The sequence below is a fragment of the Lycium ferocissimum genome, chromosome 7 (assembly GCF_029784015.1).
Source record: "Lycium ferocissimum isolate CSIRO_LF1 chromosome 7, AGI_CSIRO_Lferr_CH_V1, whole genome shotgun sequence".
Taxonomy (NCBI): domain Eukaryota; kingdom Viridiplantae; phylum Streptophyta; class Magnoliopsida; order Solanales; family Solanaceae; genus Lycium; species Lycium ferocissimum.
Genome location: NC_081348.1, coordinates 13,127,806 through 13,139,072, shown reverse-complemented (window position 1 = coordinate 13,139,072; position 11,267 = coordinate 13,127,806). Strand labels below are relative to the sequence as shown.

General features: G+C 47.8%; 1 protein-coding gene across 1 annotated transcript; it reads right to left on the bottom strand.

Moving 5' to 3' along the window:
• Positions 1-8,120: 8,120 nt before the first annotated feature.
• On the bottom strand, positions 8,121-10,254 carry LOC132061930 (uncharacterized). The gene is made up of 3 exons (XM_059454604.1): positions 10,245-10,254; positions 9,503-10,059; positions 8,121-9,426 (listed from the first exon to the last, which is right to left on the bottom strand). Exons 1-3 carry the CDS (start codon positions 10,252-10,254, stop codon positions 8,575-8,577), a joined length of 1,419 nt encoding a protein of 472 aa, XP_059310587.1. The 3' UTR covers positions 8,121-8,574.
• Positions 10,255-11,267: the final 1,013 nt, after the last annotated feature.

The following is an 11,267-nucleotide window of genomic DNA, read 5'->3' as shown; positions in this document are numbered from 1 at the left end:
TAGAATAGAACAAAAAAGGCCCTCCATTTAGTTTTCAGTCCAAATATGCCCCTAAATGTTTATGAATAGGATAAAAATACCCTTGGTGGTAGCAAACTAGCTCAATTATACCTCTATCTTAAAAACGGGCCTTCAAGTCTTATGTATTCTCTTTTTAAACTTATTTCTTTACTGAGATGGACTCCACCTAGATGATTTCTTTCCGCCTATATATGTAGTTTTTGGAGGATAGAGTTATTCTATATATGTACTGGTTTAAGGTAATATGTACTCATAAAATAGTTGAGCTGCATGCAAATCAGCTACTTAGAGATGTGAATTAAGACATATATCGAATAACTTTTGTGACTTGTTGAATTAATGTGGTTATTGTTAGGTATTTTTTATGCGAATGAGAAATGAAATTTTTATTTCCTTTGCCTTTTCGGGAAACACAATTTTTTACCGAAAAGGCACATGCCTTTTCATAAAAGACACACCTATTTCTTAACAGACACCTACTATTGGCTGTAAATATCTAGCCATCCCTTTAGATTTCCCTTACGAAAAATCTGATTATCTTCTTCCTTCCTTCTGCACTTCAAATATATTTTGTGCGATTTGCTGCCACCTATTGCGTTCGCCATTCACCGGGATTTGAGGTATCGCTATGCTAGTGAGTTAATTCGTTCTATCCTTAGACGATATATTCCATAACCTCAGGCACTTGAGGGGAATAATTTCCTTAAGGAAACATTGTGGATTCAGTGGGCTCGAATTATTCCTTTTTACATTGCTAGACCGGTGAGACCGGGGATCAAGGGAATGAAGAAACAAGCACGAGCGTACAGACTTTCTTTCGGACCAGGGGTATTGCATCATAAGTGGTTGATCGAAAGAGGAAAATCGTATGGTCCGATTTATCCGAGGAAAATCGTTTGGTCCGGTTTCTCCATGACCGAGTTGATCGTGGCCGTTAGTCCGGTTTCTCCATGACCGAGTTGATCGTGGCCGTTAGTCCGGTTTCTCCATGACCGAGTTGATCGTGGCCGTTAGTCCGGTTGATCAGTTACAAAATTGCCACGCGTCAAGACCGTTCTGCCACATTGTGCTGCCAATCGTACGGGTGTCAGACCGTACGGCCCAACCTTATCCTTTTAGGGTTTTCTTTATTCTAAAAGGGCTTTATGTTGTATAGAAGGCCCATAAGGCAAAACTATAAATAGGGGGGCATTTCCCTACTTTGAGGGGTTAGCTCTTTCAAGATCAAGAACATTGTAATAGCAAATATATATTAAAGCATCATTTCTCTCTCTCTCTCTCTCTCTCCGAATCTCTGGATTTTTGTGTTTTAACTTATTCTCAATATCATAGCTTAATCATCAACGTATACATCTTAGCTCAAGTTATTGATATATATATATATATATATATATATTCATATACACGTATTAAAGCACGTAAATCCATAAATATTTCTCACAAACACAAAATAGATTAAAGTTATCCACATATCCTATACCTCACTTACAAATTCAACTTATTACCCAATTCGGGGTAAACAGTTTGGCGCCCACCGTGGGGCTAGGATAATAGTGGTCTTTGATCTTGGTTTCTATCTCTTACCCATTAAGATTGAAAAAATCTTTTGTTCGTCTCTGTGAAAACGGACCAAATGGCAAGCAGTGGACAATCTGGTCACGTCAACAACAACGAGATTGTGGCCGAAAATGAGAACAGTGGGCTACGGGGCTTACCAGCAGAACCCATTGACCCAAACCCCGTTGATTCGAGGGAGGGCCTCAACCGACAGAACACCGTGAACCAGGAGAATGCCGCCCAGCCGGCCACCGATCCCTTAAATACTCACAATTCAATTACTTTGTCCCGGGCACAAGGCCGGAAAGTGCCGAATACCCCGGATGATATTAACTTACGTTTAATTTTTGAAATGTTGCAGGAACAGAGAGCAGCTATTGCCGAACAAGGAGTCGCAATAGCCCAGTTGCAAAGCAAAAATGATGAAACGGCCCCGGAGAAGACGAAAGGTGTTGCCGAACCCAGAAGGGACGAAACACGGATGGTCGAGAGCAATGGGTCCGGAGCTGGTTCATCCACCGAAGTTCTGAGAATGCTCGAAACATTGGCGAAGCGGGTAGACTCGACTGAGAAGAGGGTGGAAACATATAACTCTCGGGTGGACCAGATCCCGGGGCTCCACCATTCGAAAGGACCGGATTCGAAGAGGTACATTCAGAGGCCTTTTCCTCCGAGTGCGGCTCCGAAATTGATCCCGAAGAGGTTCAAAATGCCGGATATCCAGAAATATGACGGCACAACGGACCCTCAGGAACACGTGACTTCATACACCTGTGCCATAAAAGGCAATGATGTTGAAGAGGATGAAATTGAATCCGTGTTGTTGAAAAAGTTTGGGGAAACTCTGTCGAAGGGAGCATTGACTTGGTACGACCATCTGCCCGAGCATTCAATCACTTCTTTCGAAATGCTCGCGGATGCGTTCATAAAAGCTCATGCCGGTGCCAAAAAGGTGCAGGCCCGTAAGGCGGATATTTTCGTATAGCCCAAAGGGATGATGAGTTATTGCGTGAATTTGTCAACCGGTTCCAAAGGGAACGGATGGAGCTCCCTCCGGTTCCGGAGGAATGGGCTGCACAAGCTTTTACCAAAGGACTCAATCCTCGGAGCTCGACGGCCTCGTTCAAACTAAAGGAAAACTTGCTGGAATACGAGGCTGTGACCTGGGCGGATGTCCATAACAGATACGAATCAAAGATTCGGGTAGAGGATGACCAACTCGAACTTCCCCCGGGGCCCGTAAATATGAACAAAAGCTCTGAGAGATCGAGGAAAAATTACGATCCGGAGTCAAGACCATCGAGGGAAAGATATCGGCCATACTCTCATTCGGAAAAGCCAAGCTTCAGGTCGGAAAAATCGAGGGTTGGTCCCGGCCAATTCTCCAGCCGGGGAGATAAACGAACCGAGCGGCCATCGAACAGTCGAGGTCTGTCATTTAGAAGTGATGCCGGGAGCTCGGCTACCAACAGAGACCCGCCAAGGATATCGGAATACAACTTCAGCGTCAATACCTCGGATCTCGTCTCGGCCATAGGTCGTATCGCAGAAGCAAGATGGCCGAGACCATTGAGATCAGATCCCGGTCAGCGGGACCCGAACGTGATATGTGAGTACCACGGAACTCATGGGCACAGAACTGAAGACTGCCGCCAATTAAGAGAGGAGGTGGCCCGTTTACTGAAAAATGGTCACCTTCGTGAATTCCTGAGTGAGCGAGCTAAAGGCCACTACAAGGAAAGGGAGTCAAACAAACGGGTTGAACCGGTGGAACCTCAGCATATAATCAACATGATAATCGGGGGTATGGATGCGCCTCGGGGCCCGGTGATGAAACGGACAAAGGTTTCCATTGTACGCGAGAAGCGCAGCCGGGATTACATGCCCGAGGGTTCCATCACTTTCAGCAACGAGGATGCAGAAGGCATCATTCAACCGCACAATGATGCGTTGGTAATTTCTATTCTTATTTTTAAATCGCAAGTTAAACGTATTTTGATTGACCCAGGTAGCTCGGCCAACATCATCCGGTGGAGAGTGGTTGAACAGCTAAGGCTACTCGATCAGATCGTACCGGTAGCCCGAGTGCTCAGCGGGTTCAATATGGCGAGTGAAACCACGAAGGGGGAGATTTCTTTGCCGGTCAACATTGACGGCACTATTCAGCAAACGGTGTTCTATGTAATCGAAGGAGATATGAAGTATAATGCATTGCTGGGTAGACCATGGATACATAGCATGAGGGCCGTGCCATCGACATTACATCAGCTGCTGAAATTCCCGACCCCGGAGGGGATAAAAACCATCCGAGGTGAACAGCCCGCTGCAAGGGAAATGTTCGCGGTCGAGGAAGCGTCACCCCTTCCCAAAAAATCGGATAAAAAAGAAGATGAGTCAACCGGGGGCAAGGACTCTAAATAGCAACTAAAGTACACGGGTTCGACAACGGAGCAGAAGGGGTTGGACCCGGGGCATGAAGAGGATGATTTCGGTGTACCCAGATCATTCGTCTTGCCGGATGACTCGGATGCAACCAAGTCTACAGTAGAGGAGTTGGAGCAAGTCATCTTGTTTGAATATCTACCGGATAGAAAGGTATACCTGGGCACGGGGTTAACCTCGGAGCTCAGGAACAAGTTAATTAAATTTCTTCAAGCTAATGCCGATTGTTTCGCATGGTCCCATATAGATATGACAGGTGTGCCACCAGAAGTAACAACTCACAAGCTCAGCCTCGACGGGAGATTTCCCCCGTGAAGCAAAAGCGGAGGCCTATGGCAGAACCAAAGCACGCCTTCGTAAAGGATGAGGTAACAAAGCTTTTGAAAATAGGCTCTATTCGGGAGGTAAAATACCCGGATTGGCTGGCTAACGTAGTGGTGGTGCCGAAAAAAGGTAATAAATTTCGAATGTGCGTTGATTATAAGGATCTAAACAAAGCATGCCCGAAGGATTCATTTCTGATGCCTCACATCGATAGAATGATCGATGCGACGGCCGGACATGAGATGTTAAGTTTTCTCGATGCTTACTCCGGGTATAACCAAATCCGGATGCACCCGGAGGATCAAGAGAAAACATCCTTTATTACCCGGTATGGGACTTACTGTTACAATGTCATGCCCTTCGGATTAAAAAATGCCGGTGCAACTTACCAACGCCTAGTTAATGGGATGTTCGAAGAACAGATAGGGAAAACAATGGAAGTTTATATTGATGACATGGTTGTCAAGTCCCTGGAAACAGAGGACCATTTAAAACATTTGCAGGAAACTTTCGATGTACTCCGCAAATACAATATGAAGCTCAACCCGGAGAAATGCGCCTTCGGTGTCCGGTCGGGCAAGTTCTTGGGTTTCATGGTGTCTAACCGGGGAATTGAAATCAACCCGGACAAGATCAAAGCCATCGAGGACATTGAGGTGGTAAATAACGTCAAAGGAGTGCAGAGGCTCACCGGAAGGATAGCGGCGCTGAGTCGGTTCATATCGAGATCCTCGGACAAGAGTCACCGTTTCTTCTCCTTATTAAGGAAGAAGAATGACTTCACCTGGACACCGGAATGCCAAAAGGCCTTACAGGAATTGAAAAGATACTTGTCCAGCCCGCCTCTACTGCACACACCGAAAGCGGACGAGCAGCTTTTTCTCTACCTTGCCGTATCCGAGGTAGCGGTAAGTGGTGTTTTGGTCCGAGAAGAATCAGGTACGCAATTCCCTATATATTATGTGAGTAGAACTTTAGGGGATGCGGAGACCCGTTATCCCCACCTAGAAAAGTTGGCATTGGCATTGGTAAGTGCTTCTAGAAAGCTCAAGCCTTACTTTCAATGCCATCCGATATGTGTAGTGACTACTTACCCTCTAAAGAACATCATGCATAAACCGGAATTATCGGGTAGACTAACTAAATGGGCCGTAGAGATTAGCGGATATGATATCGAATACAAACCTCGGACGGCCATCAAGTCCCAAATCTTGGCCGATTTTGTGGCAGACTTCACCCCGGCTATGGTCCCCGAGGTTGAGAAAGAACTTCTGCTAACCTCGGGAAAAGCTTCGGGTATTTGGTCGTTACACACGGACGGGGCCTCGAACCTCAAAGGTTCCGGGCTAGGAATCGTCCTCAGAACTCCCGCCGGGGATGCCATTCGACAATCCATTAGAACTATTAAATTGACTAACAATGAAGCCGAGTATGAGGCCATGATTGCAGGTTTGGAATTAGCTCGGAGTATGGGGGCCGAAATAATTGAAGCAAAATGCGACTCTCTCTTGGTCGTTAACCGGTGAATGGCGTCTTCGAGGTTAAGGACGAACGGATGCAAAGGTATCTGGAAAAAATCCAAGTGATACTACACCGGTTTAAAGAATGGACCATGCAGCATGTACCCAGGGAGCAGAACAGCGAAGCCGATGCATTGGCCAATTTGGGATCTTCAGTCGAAGGGGAAGAAATCAACCCTGGACCATGGTGCACTTGATGAATTCGGCGATAGAAAACGGGCATGCTGAAATAAACACAATGGGTTTAACTTGGGATTGGCGCAACAAATACATCGACTACTTGCAAGATGGAAAGCTCCCGAGTGACCCAAAAGAATCACGGTCACTAAGGACAAAAGCAGCACGGTTCTGCTTGGTAGACGGTCAATTGTATCGACGGTCTTTCTTCGGACCCCTGGCCAAGTGTTTGGGTCCCGAAAAAACCGAGTATGTGATGAGAGAGGTACACGAGGGGACCTGCGGCAATCACTCCGGTGCTGAAGCCTTAGTCCGAAAAATTATCAGAGCCGGTTACTACTGGAACCGGATGGAGGAAGATTCGAAGAATTTTGTCCGAAAATGTGACGGGTGTCAAAGACATGCCCCGATGATTCATCAGCCCGGGGAGTTGCTACACTCGGTGATATCACCTTGGCCCTTCATGAAGTGGGGAATGGACATTGTTGGTCCATTGCCATGGGCACCAAGTAAGGCCCGTTTTATTTTGTTTATGACTGACTATTTCTCCAAATGGGTTGAAGCGCAGGCCTTCGAAAAGATTAGAGAAAAGGAAGTTATTGACTTCATATGGGACCACATTATTTGTCGTTTCGGCATCCCGGCCGAGATAACTTGTGATAACGGTCCTCAGTTCGTTGGCGGCAAAGTCAATGATTTCCTCGAAGGGTTGAAGATCAAGAAAATCGTATCAACTCCGTATCACCCGTGTGCGAACGGACAGGCGGAATCCACGAATAAAACAATAATTCAAAATCTGAGGAAAAGACTTGAAACATCAAAGCATCACTGGAGGGAAGTACTACCGGAGGTATTGTGGGCTTACAGAACCACATCGAAATCAAGCACGGGAGAAACACCCTTCTCGTTGGTCTACGGGGCCGAAGCCCTCATTCCCGTAGAAGTTGGTGAACCGAGTCTCCGATTCAGGTACACCACCGAGGGGTCAAACGAGGAGGCCATGGCCGTAAAACTCGATCTCACGGATGAACTTCGCGAAAACGCGTTGGTCCGTATTGCAGCCCAGAAGCAGAGAATGGAAAGGTACTACAACCGGAGGGCCAATTTTTGACATTTCCAAGTTGGGGACTTGGTGCTTCGGAAAGTTACCTTGAACACCAAGAATCCCAACGATGGAAAACTGGGTCCGAACTGGGAAGGGCCGTACAAGATAACCGAGGTAACGGGCAAAGGATCGTATCAGCTGGAATCCATGGACGGGCAACGGTTGCGCAATAACTGGAATGTGGCTCATTTGAAGAGATACTACTGCTAAGGTATGGACACTTGTGTTTATTTATTAACCTTTTCTTTTTTTGCAGGAAGTCGAGTACCGGATAAAGTTAGGTGCTAGGTCTGAAAACACGTGTTGCACTCTTTTCCTTAGTACGGTTTTGTCCCAAAATGGGTTTTCCGACAAGGTTTTTAATGAGGCAACAAGTACAACGTGTTACTAGATTAAGACGAGGACAAATGCCCGAAAACTCGGGGCCACACCCTACGAGTGGGGACTTGATAGTGCTTACCCGATCTTGCAGCTCGGATAAGCACTAGGGGACTACTATACCCACATCGAGGTTTACCCCGGTTAGTCGAAAACGGAGGAGCTCAACAAAGCAAGTGAACGCTAATAGATGCCGGACCTTCTGTATTAGGTTTCGATGTAAGGACCAAACGATCAGAATGAATCGTGTCCACTTAGTATTTGCTACGGCAAAACCAAAATCGGACCTTCTGTATTAGGTTTTGATGTAAGGACCAAACGATCAGAACGAATCGTGTCCACTTAGTATTTGCTACGGCAAAAACAGAAGGAAACGGACAAAATCCTCATATCATGTACGTACAAATACTTGCAATACAAAGATTATTGAAAATTCGAATTATTGCATTTCGGATATGTCTTCTTGTTAAAGCACCCTACCCCGGTGATTACCGCCGAATTTCGGCATCGCTTTATTCATATACCCTACTCCGGGCACTACAGTCGAAATTCGACAAAGGCAACAAGGTCACATTGAACCGAGCCAAAATCTTTAACACCCTCGAATGGGGACTGCTACATCAAAAATTGGTAAGGCAGGGATTCAGGTGTCCGAACCTAATCTATGATAAGTGAATAGCCAAAAAAATATCGGCCCTAAAAATGCCTAACGTGATTCGGAGACGTCTGAATTCACAAAGCATAAATAAGTCCCACGGGCAAACCACTCGATCAAATTCCCGGACAAAACGTACCGGACGAAGAGAAAAGCCAATATACAGGCATAGTCCGAAAAAATGACTCCGAAGTCTCTGCTTGTCCTTATAACGGACCGACAATTCGGGCAAAAGTCATAACAAGCATTCAAGCAAAAGAATAAAGAAAGTCAACAAGAAAAATGCACATTTCATATATGTAGGTTTTTTACACCTGAAATTCCTACGAAGTTGAAAAACAAAAATCAAGCCAAAAAGGCAAAAGACAAAATAAAGGCTAAATACAGGCCCTGGTCTATCCGGTGTGGCTGGATCCAGAATGTTCGGATACTGTCCGCTCGGAGTCTTCGGAGTCAGTATCGAGGGCTCTCTTGGCTTCTTCCTCGGTCCTTTTAGCTTCGAGTATCAGGGCCGGGAGATCCGCAAAGCCACGCTCGGCTTGCTCAAGGGTGGCCCTCCGAGACTTCCACCGTTCATACTCCACCGCAATCGTGGAATGAGCCTCGGCAGCCTCCACACTCCTTAGGGCTTCTGCCAAATCGGCCTCAGCCTGGGCCAGCTTGGCCACTAATTCATCTCTCTCTTCATCGAGGATTCTTTGGAATTGAGTGGCCGACTCGAGCTCGGCTTTGAGAAGGTCATTAGCCTCGGCCGTCTCCTCGAGTTCGATTTTCAGCTCGTCGCATATCCGGGCCCTGTCCTCGGCTTTTCGCTCGAACACCCTCATTCTCTCCTTATACTTAGCACTCTCGGATTCAAGCAGCCGATGCCTCTCGGCCATGTTCACGGCATCAGACTTGACCGAGTCAAGCTCCCCCCGGAGTTGAGAGATAGTGGTTTCGAGCTCACTAAGCCTCGAAGAAAAACGAGCATTGTCTTGGCTAAGGCCGACCTTCTCCGCTTCCAGAAGCCGGTTCTTCTCGACCATCCCGGCCAGCTCATCCTTTAACCGAAGGTTTTCGGCCTTCGCTGCGTCGAGCTCGGGTTGAAGGTTGGTAAGGGCAACAGCTCGGTTCAATTCATCCTCCTTCACTTGCAAAAGGTGCTGGAACTTCTCCGTTTCCCGACCCTGGGCATCCAGCTGGCCTCTAAGGTCGTCAACCTCTTGCTGAGCACGGATGAAGGCTTCATTGACGAGCACCACACTCTGTAAAAGAAACGAGAAGTTAAACGAGAAACTAAAATTCACATTGAATTATGCAAGGATAGGCTGATAAGCTTACTCGATTGCCCGCGTGCATGCCCTCGTTAATGAGACTCTGCCAGGGGACTCCGGTCATCTTCCGCTTATCCGAGTCCGAGACGAGGGGCCTCAGATAGCTTGCTACTCCCACCGGACGAGACAAAAAGCTGCAGTCCTCGGGGACGGTAATCACGGCCGATCTTGTCCTCCTAGGTTCCACACTTGGAGCCGGGAAGATGCGCACCAGGCTCTCCCTTGCACCAGTTTCGGTGGACCGGCTAGCTGCCCTCGTGGCTCGAGGGATAGGGAGATGTCCGAAACCGGCAGCTTCCCCGGTTGCAGGAGGGGTTTCCAAGAACATATCATCGAGGTTGTCCGACCTCGGAGCAGGAGTAGGAGAGGCCGGAGCAGCACCAGCAGCCTCGGTAGGAGCAGGTGCCTCGGATGTTGCAGCTGGGTCCCCAGCGGGCAGTGAGCCGGTATCCACTGGAGCCTCGGTGTCAGGTATCGGCTCAGCTCCTTGTTCGGCCTCGGCAGTCGAGTCAAGCCCGGATCTCCTAGTCCTTTGCAGGGGAATCTCCTCAGAAGAAGCATCACCTGAAATGTCAACGTATTCAATTGACCTTAGAGGAGCCGGATAAAGGATTTCTTCCCCACCTGTGTGCAGAGCCGGAGCGGATGGTCTTTCCCCGGCTGAAGGAAATGGCGGAACGGTGGCTTCTTCCTCCGGAACAGACTCGATGGAGGGGGCCACACCGACCCTTCGGATAATTAAATCGGGCTCCGCTTCATCTATTAGAGTCCGAACAACGCTCCTTGCCCTTTTTCTCGATTTCTGCCCTTTGTCCGAGGGCTTTCTCCGCCTTTTATTGGCAGCAGCAATAATACGGGATGACCCCGCTGAATCAAATTCGGGTACCGGCACAGCTTGCTCGGCTGCTGTCTCCGGTCTGGGCTCCACCGAGCCCTTGGGTAAACCTAAATACCGAAGAGGTTATAGAAAGGAAAGGAAAAAGCAGAAGATACATTATATCCCAATTCAAATATAGTATTACCGTGATTTTGGGCAACCCATCGGCCACGCGACAGGATTCCCCATGTCAGTTCTTCATGGGTGTGTTGACCGAGGAGTGCTCCAACCCACTCATTCATGTTCGGGACGGCCGGGGGTATCCATGCCACGGCTGATAAAAAGAGAAAAGGGGAGAAATAGTGTGAATACAAGTGTTTGACAAAACATTCAAGAATAATTATTGAAGGGAGAACTGAGAAACTTACGGTTATCGTTCCACTCCTCCGGGAAGGGCATATAATCAGCCGGAATAATGTCCGCGGTCCTCACCCGGACAAAGCGCTCTAACCAACCCCGGTCTCTGTCTTCATCCATCTTCGAAAAGATCGGGTTCCGGCCTCGCTTGGCGAGCTTTATCACACCCCCTCGGAATCGCCTCGGGGAATATAAACGGATTAAATGAGTCATCGTAAATTCCTTTTTTGCATCGTTGGCCAACAGCCGGAGGCAGGCCACGGCCCTCCAGATTATCGGACCAATTTGGGCCAGGGTTACGTTATATGTCCGGCACATCTCCAAAATAACCGGATCGATTGGGGGGTCGAGCTTGAGCGTAAAGGGATAGGTGTAAACGTACAAGAAGCCTTCCCTATGGTCGGTGATAGATTCGTCAGGCCCGGGGGCGAACACTTGCACCGGACGGTTATCCCATCCGCAATCAGCCCGGACCTGATCAAGTTTATCCTCGGTAATGGACGAGGGATATCGCCTTACATCGTACCCTCTGTCCGCA

Coding starts and splice junctions, on each gene's coding strand:
- LOC132061930 (XM_059454604.1), bottom strand. Junction 9,427..9,502: donor GCATGCACGCGGGCAATCGA/GTAAGCTTATCA, acceptor TTTCTTTTACAG/AGTGTGGTGCTCGTCAATGA.